Source organism: Zootoca vivipara, chromosome 2, assembly GCF_965207765.1.
Source record: "Zootoca vivipara chromosome 2, rZooViv2.hap1.1, whole genome shotgun sequence".
In the NCBI taxonomy this organism is placed as follows: domain Eukaryota; kingdom Metazoa; phylum Chordata; class Lepidosauria; order Squamata; family Lacertidae; genus Zootoca; species Zootoca vivipara.
The window spans coordinates 4,965,122-4,985,669 of record NC_142584.1 but is presented as its reverse complement, the minus strand read 5'-3'; the positions used below and the strand labels follow the sequence as shown (position 1 = coordinate 4,985,669).

Sequence of the window (20,548 nt, the reverse complement as noted above, 5' to 3'; positions counted from 1 at the left end):
TGACCAAACTACGGGAGGCAGTGCAAGACAGGAGTGCCTGGCGTGCTATGGTCCATGGGGTCACGAAGAGTCGGACACGACTAAACGACTAAACAACAACAACAACAACAACTATTGAAAGTGTCCTTTGACACGCCCTAAGACAATTAATTGTTCCTAGCCCTTTAAGAAATGGAGCTCCACTCGGTATATAAGCCAAGAATCAGAAACACCCTCTAGCAGTCTGAACAGTGGAGTCACACCATCACAACTAGGAGAGCTTTTACAGCCCTTTCCTTAATCTTTTCCAAGAGCAATGATATTCATTAGTTGAATTGTCCCATAGGTTAGCTAACCTTTAGTTTAAACAACTATAGTCTTATCTTGGGGAAGTTTATCCCTGACTGCTATGTAATTTTCAATTCTTTTCAGAGCTTACAGCTCCTGTTTAGTTTTGATTATAAGGAAACCTCAGCCCCTTAACATTTTCCTTCTGAGGTAACAGATATTTTCCAGTGAAACGAGTCACATAGCCAGCACCTCGTCAAGGTTTACTTTATTTGGAGGTTATTTTGAGATATGTCTTTTCTATATCGTAGTTTCTTTTTGGGAAATTTAAACCTATTATGTTTCTTTGAGTAATCATTAGTTGAGTTTTAGTATTATTCACCTTATCAATATCTCGTTTCAGGGATTTATCACGGCATAGTTTTGTTTTTGCGCTGATTATACGTTTCCGTGGTTGTCTTTTTGCCATTTTTGCCATTACTTTCAGCTCTCAAAAGTATAGCCAACCCTCCTTTAAAGAGAGGAGAGTCGCTGCCAAGCATTTCTTATCATTCTTCGCAGCTACTTCCTGACAAAACGCCCAATCCTGCGCAGAAAAGAGGAAACATTTCCCACACTTCTTGTTAAGCTGCTCACACGCCTCTGCTGGAAAACCACTCTTTAGCGCTTATATGTCTAACATGCTTAGGACCAACACAGGAACACCACAGGGATGTGTGCTTAGTCTGCTCCTTTATACTCTTTATACGTATGATTGTGTCGCTGTCCACCCTAGAAATAGGGTTGTCAAATTTGCAGATGACACAACCGTGATCGGGCTCATCTCTGATAAGGAGGGTGAAACGGACTATAGAGATGAGGTGGAGTGGCTGACAGAGTGGTGCAGAGTTAATAACTTGATCATAAATACAAAGAAAACAAAGGAGCTTGTGGTGGACTTTAGGAGACAGAAGAACGAGGTCCAGCCACTTTTGATTGACGGAATTTGTGTGGAGAGGGTAACAACGTTTAGATTTATAGGCATTGAGTTACAGGAGGATCTGTCCTGGAGTGTTAATACAAGGGGGCTTGTGAAGAAGGCGCAGCAGAGACTGTATTTTTTGAGAATTTTAAGGAAAAACCATATTCCACAAAACCTGCTGCTTGCCTTCTATCACTGCGCCATACAGAGCATGCTCACGTACGGTTTATGTGTGTGGTACGGAAGCTGGACTTCTCAGGATAGAGCAGGGCTGTGTAGAATTATTAAAACAGCAGAGAGCATTATTGGCTGCTCACTCTTCACCTTAGAACAAATCTATACCACCAGGTGCCATAGAAAAGCACTAGACATATCAAGAGATCCAACGCACCCTGGTCACCCTTTCTTTCAGCTCCTGCCATCGGGACGGAGATATAGAACTATGCAGGCAAGAACGAGCCGTCTCAGGAACAGTTTCTTCTCTAGAGCAATTTTGGCCTTAAATGGAAAGCCTGGACTTTGAAGTCATCTTATTTTATTTGTTATTTGTATTATATTTACTGTTTTTAATTAGGTTTTGTAATTTTGGATTATGCGGAATGCTTTATCTGAGTGGATGTAGCAACCGAGTAATTTCGTTGTTCCCGCAAGGGGACAATGACAATAAAGATATCTTATCTTATCTTATCAAAAGACTATTTGTTCTGATTGATTACAAAAGAACGGGGGGGGGGGTTCCCTTGGAAGGGCAAGGGCAAGGGGGAAAGCGCTCGGACCCATGCTTTCTCGGCATGGCGCAAGTGGCAGTGTCTCGCTCTGGGACACAAACAGTGACTTCAGGACCTCCCTCCTGTGTGCCCCTTCACTTCTAGAACATCTGCACCTCTGAAAACTTCGGACAGTACTTTTGTTCCCTTGCAGTCGCTTCGCATCTCACGTCTTCTGGGGCTGCGTTTTATTTTCTGCCTCACCAGTGGCAGCCTGTCCCTCCCAACTGATTGTTAGCTTTTACCTGTTGCTAGGAAACTGCTGGTGACCTCACTGTTGATGTCATAATGTGATGTTGGCATCATAAGTCCCTAAGACACAGTGGGTTCAAACCATCTGTATCAATGAGGATTCTCACTGTAGGAGTTTTTGCCTTAACAGCAAAAAGAAACGAGCTTGTAAGCTGCCTAAGGTTTATATGAGGAGGCATATTGAATCGAATCTATTTAAACATTTGTAAGGAGCATAGTTTTGGCGAAGAGTTGTACAGTTGTACAGCACAATCAACCAGTGATGTAAATGATACTCGTAGCCTAGAGTAATGCATTATTATCCCAATAGATGGTGCGGGTTTGATAACATTTATTAGAAAGTGAATATGATGAAACTTTGGTCCAGGGAACTGCAGTCATGGGCTCAACAGGTATCATAATTCACTCTGTTTCTGATATTTGCCAAATTTGGAGGATGCTGTGCTGTATGGGACTTGTCACCAAAGAACACTCTCCCCCAAATTCCCAGAGCAGTTTGCACTTTTAGGAAAAGTGTCAATTAAGGGGGGAAAGGCAAACAAAGCTAATGACCAGTTAGAGGAGAAATGGATAAATCTGTACTTTAAGAAATAGCATAAAAGATTAGCACCAACCTGAAGCATTGGCAAAGGGGTACACTGAAAGCTGCATTAGCAATCATTTGTTATTTGGTACTGTACATACATCCACGGGACGGGGGTGGCACTGTGGGTCAAACCACAGAGCCTAGGACTTCCCGATCAGAAGGTTGGTGGTTCAAATACCCGCGACAGGGTGAGCTCCCGTTGCTCGGTCCCAGCTCCTGCCAACCCAGCAGTTCGAAAGGATCTCAAACTGCAAGTAGATAAATAGGTTACCTTCTACAGCGGGAAGGTAAACGGTGTTTCCATGTGCTGCTCTGATTCACCAGAAGTGGCTTTGTCATGTTGGCCACATGACCCAGAAGCTGTACGCCGGCTCCCTCGGCCAATAATGCGAAATGAGCGCCACAACCCCAGAGTCGGTCACGACTGGACCTAATGGTCAGGGGTCCCTTTACCTTTACTTTTACATACACAATTCCAGTTGTGAAGCAGGGGAAAAGCCAGGATCTCCTGCAGCAGATGGTTTTATTGTGTCTTCCCTTGTTATGCTATGTCTTCATTCTATGACCTTTTCCCTGCCATTTCATCAGTGATGACGGCTTTTAATTAAATAGTGCCATCAGTGCACAAACGAAAGACATTTCCTGTCTTTGAGAAGCTTGCAATTTTAATCTAGACAAAGGGAGATACCATGTGCTTTTTCCAGTGGCAGACAATTTGCCATTGTGACTCTCTTCATGTTGGATTGTGAAGAGTGTGGCATATTTAATGGATCTTCTTCACAGATATGTGCGGAACATATACACATATCACCTTTTATGCTTACATTTGGATTTTCTGACTATCCTGTGCAAAGATGAGGACTGTCCTCATAGCTTCTTGAATGGCACAGTCCAGACCATTAGTTGCAAACTAGAATAACCAGGGGACTCCACAGCTGTCTCTCCAGCATGCCTGTCAATATTTTTTTTTTTTGCTGGAAACAGGCTTGTCTACATTTGAGCATTAAAAGGTAAACGGTAAAGGGAACCCTGACCATTAGGTCCAGTCGCAGATGACTCTGGGGTTGCAGCGCTCATCTCGCTTTACTGGCCGAGGGAGCCGGCGTACAGCTTCTAGGTCATGTGGCCAGCATGACTAAGCCGCTTCTGGTGAACCAGAGCAGCACACGGAAATGCTGTTTACCTTCCCACTTGGAGCGGTACCTATTTATCTACTTGCACTTTGATGTGCTTTCGAACTGCTAGGTTGGCAGGAGCAGGGACCGAGCAACGGGAGCTCACCCCGTCGCAGGGATTCGAACCGCCGACCTTCTGATCGGGAAGCCCTAGGCTCTGTGGTTTAACCCACAGCGCCACCCGCGTCCCGTGGATGTATGCACCAAATAACAAATGATTGCTAATGATTACCACAGCACCACCCACGCCCCTCCTCATTTGAGCATTATTTAGCTGTTAATCCATTTGAATTGGACCGGAGCAGTCCACACCCGCATTTATGTGAATTTGTATTTGAGGAGCAACTTTTTTTTAAAAAAATTAATAAATCTTTATTGTACAAAAAGAAAATACAAAAATGATACATTTACATACAAACCTATTAAACCATACACCACACATAGAATGGACAAAAATTTATACATACACATACATACCTTACCCACATCCCACGTCTCTAAAAAGCTTATATTTTATAATGTATTCAATTTTTTCCTTCTTAGTTCAAAATCCAAAGAAACATATCTAATCTTCGAGATGGGAAAAGAAAAGTTTTGAGAGGAAAGAATAAAGAAAGAAAATAGATTATAGGAAAGATTAAAAAAGCAGAAAAAGAAAAAGAAAAGAAAAAGAAAAGAAAAAAAGAAAAGGAAGACAAGGAAGAAAAAAGAAGACAAGGTTTTGTTGACTGACTCAACAGTCATCTCTTATCAAACTTCATTACCTCCTCTATCACTTCCACCACACTATACACAGGGGTTTACCCTTCAATATTTGTACATATTGTTCTCTGTTTGCCCGTCATAATCACTTTGACACTTATACTTTATCATAATCACTTAATCTATGGAGCAACTTTTTTTTTCTGCCCAGTCATAGGAACAGGCATTCTCTTTTGTGTTTGTTCCTGGCTTCTAATTTGTTGATTATATTATGACAATTAAGTACAGACTAGACATAAATGCAGAGAGTTGCTTTTAGAAAATGTGCAGAAGCACACAGTCAGGCAATTGTAAATTCTCAGCACACATCCTGTGTGTGTGTGTGTGTGTGTGTGTGTGTGTGTGTGTGTGTGTGCTCTTTAACTTGGCTAGCTGGTGCAGTTTTTTGGTTTGATTCAAATCTGAGAGATCAGCACAAAGTCAAGCTTCTTCTGGGGTAGTTTGTCCACCTTTGGTCCCCACTCTGTACTCACAGCATTCACTTGCGGCTCCTAGAAACTGTCAGCATGTGACAGTGGGCTTACCCAAGGAATGGTTTTGAGTTGACTGGTCAGCTAAACCAAGTGAGCTGAGCTGATGGGTTTCAAACTCCTCAGTGTGTTAGGGACTTCCCCTATATGTGAAGACAAGCTCTGGCAGATTGAGCTGACAAGATGAATATTGGGTCCAATGGCCAAGAAGGTGGTTTCTAACACAACACTTTGACTTCACCCTTGAAGGTGCACTCCATTGTTTCTAAAGGCAGATAGACGCCAACAACAACAACATTTATCTATCTATCTATCTATGCTCCTCCAGTTAGAGCTGGAAAAGAAATGATTTGGTGAAGGGAATGTAGCACTTGAATATATAACAGACGGATGTAAATAATATAAAGAAAAAGAAACAATAAGCATGTATTTTCAAGATGTAACTTGAAGTTTAATAATGCCTGTTATTGTGGTTAAACATGTATAAAAGATTGTATATGGAGTAATATAATAATAAATAAAATTTCCCCCAAAAAGAAATGAAAGCATCTGTAAATTCTCAACACACACTTTTCAGATTAACATTCCTCTGCAATATCTAGCATAGAAATTTTTAATGTTTGCTCGTGCAGTTGCAAAGTTCAGAAAAAGTTCAAAAATTGCAAATTAAGTAAGTTTGCCTTTAAATGCGAGTTACTTCTAATTTCACCCCATCCCTACTTGAAGTATATACAGTATCTGCATCGGAAGGATGTAGAACTGTTTTATTTGACATTTGTGTCCTTACAACAATCCTGTAAGGTAGGTCACTACCATTCTCTTTCCCATATTGCAGATTGTGGGTGATGCTGAAGATAACTTGACGAAGGCCACTTACAGAATTTGAGGCTGAACAATCAGATTTTAACCAAGGGATTTCTGGACCAGGACTCCACTTCATAACTGCTACAGTTTCAGAATTACTGTGCTAAAGCAACAGTTGGGGCTCTAGGCTTATAAATTTCCCCAAACTAAACCCACTGCTAGTAACAATATCTTGAAACACCTCTGTTGTAGAGCTGGATACATATTGCCACAGAAGCTACAAACAGGAATTTCCTGCCTGATGGCTGTGTTAATTTGATTGATATCGCACAAGGTGATGCACAGACTCATACCTATGGCAGGAGCATTGTCGGCTGACACTCACATGCACCTCTTCCCACCCTGTGTGATGCCATGCTCTCCCCAACCCTCAAAGCTCCTCCTCATTTGCTTTGCACGAACCATCCATAGCTATATATATATATATCTATTCAGGCTGTGATGAAAGACAGCTTCAGTTGGTTGATTCTCTTCCCCGTGCCTCTTTGAAACTTCACCCTCATCACCACCTGTGCCACTGGGACCATGAAAACCTGGGCATGTCTTCTCCTGGCAGGAGCTTTCTGCAGCCTGGCATCTGGATGTAAGTAGTAGCAGTAATAGTAGTTGTTGTTTTAAAAAATAGATTGAGTATTTAGATTATCTGTTCCCAGAGAAAGAGATGCTTTATGGTTTGATGCTGCACGGCGCTGAGGAAGAACTGCTTAAGGAACTATTGTATTGTCCACCTCCAGGTGCTGTTGGACTTCAGCTCCCATCAGCCCCAACCACCCTGGCCAATGGTCAGGGTCTATAGAAGGGGGAGTCCAGCAGGCCACATGTTCCTCCCACCATGTCCCAATAGTCTGCACTGACTATCAGTGGTTTCACACAGGGCTATTTCCAGGTTTTACCTTGAAATACTGGGGACCCAGGTGGCGCTGTGGTTAAACCACTGAGCCTAGGGCTTGCTGATCAGAAGGTCGGCGGTTCGAATCCCTGTGACGGGGTGAGCTCCCGTTGCTTAGTCCCAGCTCCTGCCAACCTAGCAGTTCGAAAGCACGTCAAAATGCAAGTAGATAAATAGGAACCGCTACAGCGGGAAGGTAAACGGCGTTTCCATGTGCTGCTCTGGTTTGCCAGAAGCGGCTTTGTCATGCTGGCCACATGACCTGGAAGCTATATGCCGGCTCCCTCGGCCAATAATGCGAGATGAGCGTGCAACCCCAGAGTCGGTCACGACTGGACCTAATGGTCAGGGGTCCCTTTACTGGGAATGGAACCTGGGACATTCTACATGCAAAACATGTGCCCTGTCAGTGCCACTAAGCTTTGGTCCTTCCCCTTGCAACCGCAGAGCCATCTCTAAGTACTGTAAGTCCTAAACGGAGAGGCTCCAATCCTAAACACATTTACTAGCAAACAACTCCAAGAGAGCAGGGCTTACTTCCAAGTAAATATGCCTAAGGTTGCAATGAAAAGAGATGGTCGATGACTCTGCATTTGAATGCTATAAGCTCAGTAACTCACAGGTGGGTCTCAAGCTGATTCCTTTGCACTTAAGGTGACAGCCAATGATAGAAATGTTCCATCTGTGAGGTTGGGTGAGCGGCACATACAAGCAACTCATCACTTTGTATTGCAATCATCAAGGGAATGTGTGAACTAGAGCTGTTCCACAAATCCCTGTGACACATCAAAGTCTGCTGTTTTTGCTATTCCCAGGGCTCTTTTCCCCCACCCAAAGACATTTTTCAGTCATTTCCAGCAGGTTAAATGCCAGTGCTTTTTTCCTTTTTTAAAAAAACACTCATTTTGACTCAAGAAAATCACCATTTTATAGTTCAATTTGGGTAAAATAAATACAGTAAATGCACAAAACGCAAATATTCATAAAATGTTTAGGAGTATGCGTACACCTGTGTCACCCCCCCCCCAGAAAAAAGCACTGGGCAGCACTCCACTGAAAAGTGGCCATTGAATGTATGCTACTTAAAATGAGCGTGCACACACACACATGGAATAAACTGCTGATTCTAGTGGGGTTTTTTGGGTGGTACTGAGGAACTTATTGGGCCAGATGTCCTCAGTGGGCTCCCCTCCTTGAGTGGGTTCATCTCCTTCCTTTGGTCTCTGCTGCCCTTTCACTTGCCTTCTCCCTCTTGAGTGCTTTTGCCTGGCAGCAATGGGCTCTTCCTGATCTGTGACAATGCCCCTTGTTTGCTTGCTTGCCTGGATGAAGAGATGTCTTTGTGTGCGCAGAAACTTTTGACTTGTGCATGACTGAGATGCAGCCTACTGTACAGAGGTAAGATTCACATCCATGGCACTGCCTATTTTGCATTTGGCTCTAACCACTGCACAGCATGTTGCCCCCAGAAGGTTGCACATGAAGTGGCTCATTGATAAAAGTTCCCCACCTCTGGGCTTCTGAAAAAACATCTGCAACATATTTTATGGTGTGCCCTTCTGTTTCCCATCTGGACATACAGCTAAATTGGATTGTAGCTTTAGCATAATAATAATAATTTATTATTTATACCCCGCCCATCTGGCTGGGTTTCCCCAGCCACTCTGGGCGGCTTCCAACAGAAAAATAAAACACAGTAATCTATTAAACATTAAAAGCCTCCCTGAACAGGGCTGCCTTCAGATGTCTTCTAAAAGTCTGGTAGTTGTTTTCCTCTTTGATATCTGTTGGGAGGGCGTTCCACAGGGCAGGCGCCACCACTGAGAAGGCCCTCAGCCTAGTTCCCTGCAACTTGGCTTCTCGCAACGAGGGAACCGCCAGAAGGCCCTTGGTACTGGACCTCAGTGTCCGGGCAGAATGATGGAGGTGGAGACGCTCCTTCAGGTATACTGGACCGAGGCCATTTAGGGCTTTAAAGGTCAGCACCAACACTTTGAATTGTGCTCGGAAACGTACTGGGAGCCAGTATAAGCTGGATTCATGCCAAATTCATTCTCCAAACAATTTTTTAAAAAATAAAAATATATTATATTGTATTTATGAGCATTGAGAAATACCTGCTCAATTGTAGTACTCAGGAGCCAACCAGGATAAAAGGGAGCATAGTGACAGTTCTGGTAGCAGCACACAGCTATAGTATTACTGTTTGGGAGAGGTGATTTGCCAGTGGTCAAATCTGCCACTGGAAAAGAAGCTGTCTTAAACACTATGAGGTAAATACAAGAAATAATATTTAAAAAGGTTATGCATTTCTATGATTTGGTAAATATGGCTGTTGTTGTGTGCAGGCCCTGTTTATATTAGAGAAAGAGTACTGTGAAAAGACTATCCTTGATCATGGTTTCAGTAGTGCATTTCCAAGTACACAAAAACATTTCATTGCTTCTAGTCCCTGCAGTCCAGCCCCAAAGAGTTCTTCAGCCTGCACCACTGCTTGTCGTTCCACATAGCTAGGAAAGGCTGATGTATGTGCAACATGAGTTATTATTGTCGCAGAGCTGCTGCCATAATTAGGGGGAAATGGACTGAATGAAGTAGAGCCACTTCCCAAATTCTTTGGGCCTTTCCCAAATCTGTCATGTTTAAATTGCATCATCTTGTAATAGAAAAAGCTCCGTGACACTATGGGAAAGGTCCTTGCCTTCAGGGAAGGGCTGTGGCTCAGCAGGAGAGCACGTGCTTTGCATGCAAAATGTTCCAGACTTAATCTCTGGCATCTCCTGGTAGAGTTGGGAAACTCTGGATGCCAGGAGAGCAACTGCCAGTCAGAGCAAAGTGGGCAATAATGAGAGAAATAGACCAAGGATCAGAGTTGTATTCCACTTTGGTCTTCTGAGAACATGGCAATGGAGTGAGGAGGGGCAAATCAGTGGGAGTCTGATGAGCTGTGGCTGCTGTGGCAAAGCCAATCTGTCTCTCCCATGCTGCGTCTATGCTGTGCCCACATCAGGCTGTTTCTTATTCTTAAAATACTCAGATTCACAGGATAGCTCTATTTTTTTGTGCTGCCAAGTCTCCCGTATTCCCCGGGAAACCCCTGTTTTTCCAGCTGTTCCCAGCCGAAGAAACGGATTTTTTTTGTTTCCCCCCAGTTTATTCTGGCACGGTGACCATTTTGGAACTGGGCAGAGCATGCTCAGAAGCGACTTTTGATGCTGCTTTGCCCAGTTCCAAAATGGCGGCAGCGCTACTTCTGGTCTGCTACTTCCGGTCCAGTCCCTTATTTCTCAGGCCGGAACTTGGCAGCTATGTGACATCTTAAGCAAACACCATGCAAAGCCCCACCTTGATATTTGTGGGGGACGGGGGATGGACATGCACACATGAGAATAGTTTATGTGGCCATGAGACTATAAAACCCAAGATGGAAGCCTGATGATATCTGGGCCTTTGACTGAAGAGAGAAATTTACCAAGAACAGCACAGTCCGAGATGACCAACATTTTTCCACCAAGGTGAATTTTCTGCCCCACCCCCTTTGAAATGCTGCTCAAATCAAACAGTACTAAAACAGAATTGTGCATGTCAGCTTTTGCATATACTAAATGCTTCACTGATTGCAAGGGCACACTAACCTTCCTCTAGAACACTGTTCATGCCTCTGGTGGTGCACTAGAGTGCTCTCTTCAGTATCAAGGCTGACAACTCGTGTGTTGTTTCCTTAAATCCAGAACCAGGAAAAGCAGATAGGTGGTTTTGCCAAAGACTATAGCTGCACAGAATTTATGGGCTGGGAGGAACATTCAATATCTACAGCTAATTAGAGCTGAACGATTTCTTGAGAAGATGCCCTCCTGAGTCCGTAACACTTCAGAATGCTGCTGGGAGGGATTGCTTGTGAATGCTGTTTTTAAAATAATAGAAACCAGTTTTACTAGTTTTCTACTTTCACTGAAATTCTTTTCATGCACTGGAACATTCAAACATGAGATTTTTCCTACCTGAATTAAGAAGTGGTACAGGTCCACCAACAAGATCAGCCATAGAACATAAATCACATACAGGCTTTGCCATTAAGATGTTTCTGGGCTGTTGCCTGACACATTGCTTTTCTTGCAACTGTTTTGCACCATCTTCTTCCTGCCTGGGGTCTTCTGCAGGCATGCAAGCCACATGAGCTGTTCATTAAGTTATGGCACCTTCCCTTTAATGCCAGCTTGGCCCTGCGACTGTGGGTGCCTGAAATTTGTGGGTGCCCAACTCCTTCATGGGGAATTTTGTGGGTGCTCAAGCACTCAGGGCCCCAGGGAGTTGACACCTATGCTGGTAGACTTTGACCCAAGAGACTTAGGTTCAAATCCCTGTTCAGCCAACAAGCTCACAGGGTGTCTTTGGGTTAATTGGAATCTTTCAGACTCAGAAGTGGGCATAACTGTATATCTTCCTCTTGGAAGAAAAGCAGGATCGAAACATGTAATAGTAATAAAAGCCAGTCTCTTTTGAACATCCAGTGCTGGGCAGAGAAATGGTTGCCCAGTTGCTGCATAAGATCATAGCCCTATTCAGAAACTAGGTTTAGACCTAGTGAACCATGAAAAGGGGGGCGGGGGCGGGTGTTACTGATCATTAGAGAGCTGCATATGGACTTGCAAGAGGCACATGGCAAATGTGCACCTGAGTGCTCATTGGGAGCGCTGCGGGGGAGTCTGCCAGCCTCCACAATGTGTGCACATCCATTCTACAAGTGGAATCCTCAACCTGGGTTGGAGGACCTCCCCCCTCCCCCTGTCTTCAGTTGCTTTGGGAGGTGCAGCAGGGATGCCAGCCAGTCTGTGAGGCTCAGTGAGGCATTTGCCTCAAGCAGCAGGCTGAGAACAGCTGGGAGGGGTGGCAGATCATCTCCCCCCCCCCAGAGCATGCTACACCCTGTCCCTTGCACTTGTCACACTCCTCCTCCTCTGTACCCCCAGCCTGCTCCTTTCCAGCCTCCATTTTCTCCCCACCACCTCAACCTTCAGCACACCAGGACGTTCCTGAGCCACCTCAGGTGGTGGAGGAAAAGGTAGAGGAGGTGGAGCTGTCATTTTTTTCTGTTTTGCCTCAAGGACTCTCCCCTCAGCTAAGGGAGAGGGAAGGCTGAGCAGGAACAATGCTGGAATTATGGTGGTGGGGGCAGTTTCCCTGCACAGGGTGCTGAGCCGAGGGGAGTAGAAGGAATAAATATTTAGGAGGGGGTGCCAATTTTTATTTTCATTCAGGGCACCATATTACCAAAGTCCTTTTTAAAAAAAATAAAAAATATGTATTTATTAAAGATTTTTAAACAACAAAAACATACTAAAATACAAAACACAAAAAGAAAATACAAAACACAAAAAAATACAAAATACAAAAATACAAAAACAATAATTCTAACTTATAACCCTTATTCCTAATCTATTGACTTCCTTATTCCACCTCCTGCGATTCTTTACATGTCATCCTTAGTAAACTAAATCTTATATAAACTCTAATTATTACTTTAATATTACCTTATTTCTCTATCTTTTACATCTTATCCTTTTACACTCTATCTATATCTTACTTCTTAATTAAATTATCATTATCTTCTAACAATACTTATTTTACACCGTTGTATTATCTACAACCTCTTTGTATCTCCCTCACTTCCACTAATAAAAACTTAGTTGGTCTTTAAGGTGCTACTGAAAGAATTTTTTTATTTTGTTTCAACTCAGACCAACATGGCTACCTACCTGTAACTAATTCTAATCTATTATACGCTTATTCTTTAAATAAATTTTAAAGAATTTCTTCCAATCTTCTTCCACTGCTGCTTCACTCCGATCCTGGAGTCTCCCGGTCAACTCAGACAGTTCCATAAATTCTATCAACTTCTTCTGCCAATCATCCACTGTTGGTAATTCTTCATTCTTCCAATTATTTGCAAGTAGAATTCTTGCAGCTGTTGTGGCAAAGAAAAAAAAAGTAACATCCTTCCTAGGTATTTCATCTCCCATTATCCCAAGTAAGAAGGCTTCTGGTTTCTTGGTACAGGTGTTTTTCAACACTTTTTTCAGTTCATTATAAATCTTTTCCCAGAAGTCTCTCACTTGGGGGCACGTCCACCACATGTGGAAGAAAGTTCCTTCTTGATTTTTACATTTCCAACATTTATTATCTTGTTTATGATAAATCTTAGCTAACTTTACCGGAGTCAGATACCATCTATCTACAGTGGTGCCTCGCTAGACGAAATTAATTCGTTCCATGGGTCTTTTCTTATAGCGAAAAATTCATCTAGCGAATCCCATAGGAATGCACTGAATTTTTTTTTAATTTCTTTTGCCCATAGGAACACATTAATTGAATTTCAATGCATTCCTATGGGAAACCGCAATTCGCTAAACGAATTTTTCGTAAAACGCATTCGTCTAGCGAGGCAACCTCCGCTAGAAAAAAAACAAATTAATATTTTTTGCAGTCATATTCACCCCCAGGTATTTCACCCATATTACCAAAGTCCTTCCGTGACAGGAGGTGGCAATGGCTCTTGAGGAGCCTGAGCAGGAGGATGCAGTCCTGTCGCTTAGAATCATTGCCTTCACAGATGGGAGCAGATCCACCTGCCCTGAAGGGGCACATGGTTGCAATCCTGATGTTCTCACAAGGCGAGTGACTGCCCTAGAAGCTCAGTGGGAGGGGGTGGGAAACTTGTTGGGACATCTTTGTCACTTCTGACCAGTTCTGAACTTCTTGTCCTGCTCCTGAACTCCTGAACTCCTGACCACGGATCACGGTGTCTGTTGCTGAGCCTGTACTGTTATTTTCCTGGATGAATAGCTCTTCCGTCCTCAGAGCCGCTGTCTCCGTGTGTTGTGTGTGACAATACTGAGCTAGATGGACCAATGGTATGACTTATTCTAAGGGTGTTTTCTACCTGACGGGCAAGATGTTCTCCTCTCCTGATGTTCAGCCAATATCTAGCATCCTGTAACTCAGACCCACTAAATGCCCTGCCCTTTAGGGTAGCAGAAAGCAAGGCTCTGTCCACATCTAAATGGCAACCCATAAGGTATCCGAAGAGGGCTATCACTCATGTCTCCTCTCAGTTCTCTTATTCTTAGGCTGGAGTTGTTGACCTAGTGTTGGAAAAATCCTCATCTTTGGGGTGGTGAGGGAGGAGGGTACAACAAACAAACAAACAACAACAACAATTTTATTATTTATACCCCATCCATCTGGATGGGTTGCCCCAGCCACTCTGGGCAGCTTCCAACACATATAAAAACATAATAAAACATCAAGACATTAAAAACTTCCCAATACAGGGCTTCCTTCAGATGTTTTCTAAAAGTTGTGTAGTTCATTATCTCATTGACATCTGAAGGGAGGGTGTTCTACAGGGAGGGCGCCACTACCGAGAAGGCCCCCTGCTTGGTTGCCTGTAACGTCACTTCTCACAGTGAGAGAACAGCCAGTCCCTCGGAGGAGGATCTCAGTGTCTGGGCTGAATGATGGGGGTGGAGATGCTCCTTCAGGTATCCAGGGCCAAGGCCAATTAGCGCTTTAAAAGTCAGCACTAACACTCTGAATTGTGTTCAGAAACGTACTGGGAGCTGGTGAAGATAATTTAGGACCAGCGTTATAGGGTCCCGGTGGCCACCCCCCGTCGCCAGTTTAGCTGCTTCACTCTGGGTTAGTTGTAGTTTCCAAGCCACCTTCAAAGGTAGCCCCAAGTAGAGTGCATTGTAGTAGTCCAAGTGGGAGATAACCAGAGCATGGGCCACTCTGGTAGGATGGCGTGCAGGCAGGTAGGGTCTCAGCCAGCATACTAGATGGAGCTGGTAGACAGCCACCCTGGACACAGAAGAAGAATGGAAAGGTCTTCCTGCGGTAATGTCAGGTTGCACATAGTGCAGAACAAAGAACTGAATCATCATCATATATTTCTTGAAATGCCTGCAATTCTGTGCAAAAAAATCCCATTAGTTTAATGAACTTTGTAGAGGCAGCTCTATGGGCAGGGTTGACCTCATTTAAAAACGCATATTTTATGCAGTTAATAAATATGTTCTGGTTTAACTGCTCTTTCTTGATGATTGCTCTATTGCACAGTTGCTTGGAACAGTTACTTAATGGATGGTAAGAGTTGCCACATTTAGCAAGCATCTCAATCTGTCACACATTATGATGAATTGATTATTAATTAACCTGAATGAAGTAACAAAAAGCTACTAACAAAGTGATGATGAATAATAAAGAGAGCAAGCTACCCAGGGACTGAAATATGAAATGAAACACCATGAATCACATTTATCGCTAAATAAAATTTGTTTTTGAGTTTTTAACTTTTGTGTTGAAAATTGAAAAGGGGAGCTAATATATGGCTTATCTGAAAGATCCTATTCACTCATACGAACCTGTCTGGGTTCTGAGATCCTAAGAAGAGGAAACTCTTCTCTCAGTCCCGTCACCCTCACAGGCACACTGGCATGCTTGGTAGGGAAGTAGTACAGGGCCTTCTCAGTGGTGGCTGCTCCCAGACTTTGGAACTCCCTCCCTAGAGAAGCTAGACAGAGGGCCTTCTCGGTGGTGGCGCCTGCCCTGTGGAATGCCCTCCCAACAGATGTCAAAGAGGAAAACTACCAGACTTTTAGAAGACATCTGAAGGCAGCCCTGTTCAGGGAGGCTTTTTAATGTTTAATAGATTACTGTGTTGTTGTTTTTCTGTTGGAAGCTGCCCAGAGTGGCTGGGGAAACCCAGCCAGATGGGCGGGGTATAAATAATAAATTTATTATTATTATTATTATTATTATTATTATTATTATTATTATTATTATTGTCCTTCCAACGGCAGGTGAAGACTTTTGGGAAACTGACTGCTTTTAACAAAATGGCTAGTGCCGTACGGTTTTTATTGCAATTATTTTTATGGTTTTGATAAGGTGTGTGTGTGTGTGTGTGTGTGTGTAGATATAGTTTTAATTCTATGTTTAATTGTTTTTGAATGATTGTTTTTAGCTGTTCTTATTTTTATCTGTAAGCTGCCTTGAGTCTCTGCCAGGGAAAAAGGCAGGCTATGTATAAACAAACAAATTTGCAACTTTATGGTTCAAACTCTGTGTCAGACACCCTCAAATGTACTGAGTACAAGCAATGAGAATAAGGTCCACTATGTGACTGCTGATTCAGGACTCTAAACTGTGTTTTATATAATCAACTTTTTATTTTGTTCTGTGTATACGTCAATGTTCTTTTGTTGCTATGGACGTTAGCTGATGTAAAGTCTCATTCATTCATTCACTGAGCACAAATTGATCTTCATGTGGAGATAATCTCGCTGCCCACCCCCAAAACTGAAGGCAGTTAAAAAAGGGGTCACTGCATCATACTTTCATCTCTGCTAAACATGTTTTGCAGGTTTGTGAATTATTTCAAAAAATTACAACACCAATTTTATTAGAAGCACGAGTGAGTTTTAAAAAAGTAGTGTGTTCCATGGAAACAGACCCTTTCTCAAACTACTTTGAACTTTAAAAACCGTGATGCAATATAGTTTGCCGAAATGTCCGCTTCCAATTTCCACTGATGTTCTGAGGCAGATTTGCACTTTGGAAAATCATTGAGGTTTCCCCTGGCAATCAAAATGTGCTTTTTATTTCCCCAGTCATTAACAGCAGATTCCGGGGAATTTTGCTGACCCCCTGTAGATTGAATCTCTTACCATGATCAGGAGATGGCAAAATGTCTCACTGTCTACTCTGCTCAAGCTTATGAGCTTCATTATATAAAAAACCATGATTACAGTCATTTGCCATCGGCAAATAACATGCGTGGCGGAACTCTTGTCCTCCTGAGAAGAAGAGAAAACTCACACATATTTAGTTTGTGGTGCTGCATGTGAAATCATTTGATTTATAATCTACAGTGATGGAACTCAGGGTCACATCCAAAGGGTTTGCATAGCTTCTAGGGATGTGTGGATCTGTCAATTTTAGAATCTATCTGCTTCTCATTTTTCTGATCGTAATTTCACTTTGCCACTTTGGATCACTTTTGTAATCACAAAAATCAACATTTTATTGTGTATTAACATAGGTAAAGGGACCCCTGACCATTAGGTCCAGTCGTGACTGACTCTGGGGTTGCGGTGCTCATCTCGCTTTATTGGCCGAGGGAGCTGGCCTACAGCTTCCAGGTCATGTGGCCAGCATGACAAAGCTGCTTCCGGCGAACCAGAGCAGCACACGGAAACACCGTTTACCTTCCCGCTGTAGTGGTCCCCATTTATCTACTTGCATTTTGACGTGCTTTCGAACTGCTAGGTTGGCAGGAGCTGGGACCGAGCAATGGGAGCTCACCCCGTTGCAGGGATTCAAACCGCCAACCTTCTGATCAGCAAGCCCTAGGCTCTGTGATTTAACCCACAGCGCCACCTCCGTCCCGTGTATTAATATACACATTTCAAATTTAATTTCCCCTAATATACACATTTTTGCAAGCAATTTCCCCATAGAAATGCATTTATTTGTTATTTATATGCGTGTTTATGGACACTCCCCTAACATGCACATTTTCAATACATTCTTTGGGTTTGGAGAAGTGCACCACAAAATCTGGGCAAGTGCATATTTTGAAGGATACTCATGTTTCAGTTCATGCAAATTAGGCAACTGCACATTAAAAGGCGAAGCATAATGAATCCACCACCTCCACCCACCCCCATTATATATTAGCTTCACCAGAGTTTCTGCATCACTTGCCTTCAAGTCATGTCCTAAGACTCCATATTTTTTTGCACTAAGGGGTGCTTATTTCATTTAAAAAATATATGCTGCTTGATTGTAAATAAAAGAGTCAAAGCAGTTTTTAAAAAAACCTCAAGGCAGATCGTCAGTGTGGTGCCCTCCAGAAATTCTGGACCCCATTTCCTATCTCCCCTGACCATTGGCCATGCTGGCCATGGCGGATGCAAGTTGTGGTCCAAAACAGCTAGCCATGTTCCTTACCTCTGTGCTATTACAGGTGGTATTGTGGTTCTTTGCATATAATATTTATAATGTACTTTAGATGGACAGGGAATGGGAACAAAGGAGGGGAGGAGGGTTGCCAGCTTGTGTTCTTTTCTGATCTAGCTCTTTGGGTGCTCTGCTTTTATCTTCTGGGGTGGGGAGATCTGCATGCTGTTAAGGCACAAGAGCAGAGCTGGTGAGGAAAAGGAGGTAACTCTAGTAATAACTGGTGCCTGGCATAGGATAGTTACAGGTAGGTAGCCGTGTTGGTCTGATGCAGGCAAAACAAAATAAAAAAAATCCTTCCAGTAGCACCTTAGAGACCATTATTGTTATTGGTAAGAGTGTCTCTAAGTGAGTACAGAGCACTTCCTTCATACTCACAACTGTAACCAGATCCGGCATAATTAAGGAGCTGAGAAGGGATGATAGCTCAAGGCTGCAGCATGTGTTTGTATTCTGAATGCTCAGGGTTCAGTCTCTGGCATCTCCAGGTTAAAAATGTGAGGCTGCAGTTGATTTGAAATGTACCCACACCTGAGATACTGGAGAGCACTCAGAGTAGACAATGGACAAATTATCTGATCTGGCAGCTTCCTTTTTGCATGGATTAGGCTAGCCAGTAGCATCCCCTGTATATTCTAAGGAACCCACTTCTTGCAGCATTCTGATAACACAAACCATAAATGTTTCTGAAATGTTTATTATGGTTGTACTCCACTAGCCCTTCTAACCTATAGTGGCACTACCCCATTTTCTGCATCAGCCCACTTTCTCTTTTACTGCAGTCTGCTAATCCAGATTCCACCCCCCAACAAACTTTATTTCAGCTTTGTATGGCCCCCCTGATTCCTGCAAAGGGCGATGCAATGAGAAATACAATCCAAAAGATGTTTGCCACTGCAATAGGAAATGTGAACAATACCAGAACTGTTGTGACGACTACCATAACCATTGCCAGCAAGGTGAGTGAAAACTCTGGACGTTAATGTTACTAAAGTTCTCCTGGGTGATTTCCTGCTTAAGTTGTCTTCCTAAAGGCTTCTGGTTGGCCTCCTCTGTGGGAAACAGATGGTGAACTACTGGTATCTCTGTGTTATGTGTGTGTGTGTGTGTGTGTGTGTGCGCGCGCGCATACACAAACACACTGAAGTACAATGTCTGGATCTGATCTTGAGAACTGATAATGTCTGGAAGTAGTACATCTGCTGAGAAAGCTGTGTAACTTGGGAAGTTGTGCAAATCTTCTCCATGTGAAACACCTGTAGTCCAGGTAAGCACAACAAGGATGTAAAGGGGGGTGGTGGAAAGGTGTGGCAATCTTTCCCATTGTGAAAACCATCTACCTTTTTATGTCAAGTGCTCCCAATATGTGATGCAACAGTTTGGTATGACAGAAACATTCATATAAATGGAAAAGGTTTATACCTGTCTGGTCAGGGGAAAAGATGGGGTATAAAACAACAACAAAAACAACACTTGACTAATGGGTTTTGGTTCATTTTGCACTGGTCAAGGGGCCTTGATACAGTTTGTGTACAATCATTTCTCCTTTCTTTTATCAGCTAATGCAGATGGCAAAGAAACGGGCACAGTATTTGATGGTGAGTACTGTACTTGCATTGCTTTTTAGATGAGTTGTTTGTGACATGTAGAATAACTGAAACCAGGAGCAGGTGATGAGTTGGTTCATTGGTGAGACTTGTTGGTTGCTTCTGTGGAGAAACCGAGGTGGGAAAGTGCTGTTGTGCTTAGGGAGCTGGGTATGTTTAGCCTGGAGAAGAGAAGGTTAAGGGGTGATATGATAGCCATGTTAAAATATATGAAAGGATGTCATATAGAGGAGGGAGAAAGATTGTTTTCTGCTTCTCCAGAGAAGCGGACACGGAGCAATGGATTCAAACTTCAAGAAAGAAGATTGCACCTAAACATTAGGAAGAACTTCCTGACAGTAAGAGCTGTTTGACAGTGGAATTTGCTACCAAGGAGTGTGGTGGAGTCTGCTTCTTTGGAGGTCTTTAAGCAGAGGCTTGACAGGCATATGTCAAGAATGCTTTGATGGTGTTTTCTGCTTGGCAGGGGGTTGGACTGGATGGCCCTTGTGGTCTCTTCCAACTCTATGATTCTATGCTCAGGTCCTGCATGCAAGCTTCCCACAGGCACCTGGTGGGCCACAGTGAGAACAGGGTTCTGGACTAGATGAGTCATTGGGCTGATCCAGAAGGTTGTCCTTACACTCAAACGTCTGTCTCTCCCACAGGAGAATTCTCCAGTAGTGATGACGCAATCACCAATGAAGAATTGCAACAAACATCTGAGCAGCTTTACCAAAGCGACATTAACAGAGCTGGGGAGGCTGATATCACCCTTAACAAGCAACACTTAGCTTCAAAGAACCAGGAGAACCAGGACCAATCCCCAGAACCGTGAGTTCCGCACAGACTTGATGCATGAAGGTGTCCTGTTTTTAAGAGCATAAGACTCTGGCTATGGTCAGGGCCGGCTCTAGGTAGACCCCCGGTGGCGCAGGGCACCACGG

At 43.3% G+C, this 20,548-nt stretch overlaps 1 protein-coding gene across 1 annotated transcript in view; it reads left to right on the top strand.

Moving 5' to 3' along the window:
* Positions 1–6,485: 6,485 nt before the first annotated feature.
* The window catches only part of ENDOU (endonuclease, poly(U) specific), a 35,150-nt gene continuing 21,087 nt past the window's right edge, over positions 6,486–20,548 (top strand). The window contains exons 1-4 of the mRNA XM_035101377.3: positions 6,486–6,687; positions 18,840–18,974; positions 19,575–19,613; positions 20,270–20,435. Of these exons, the coding sequence (XP_034957268.2) occupies positions 6,630–6,687; positions 18,840–18,974; positions 19,575–19,613; positions 20,270–20,435 (398 nt within the window). The 5' untranslated portion in view covers positions 6,486–6,629. The remainder of the gene's footprint in view (positions 6,688–18,839; positions 18,975–19,574; positions 19,614–20,269; positions 20,436–20,548) is intronic.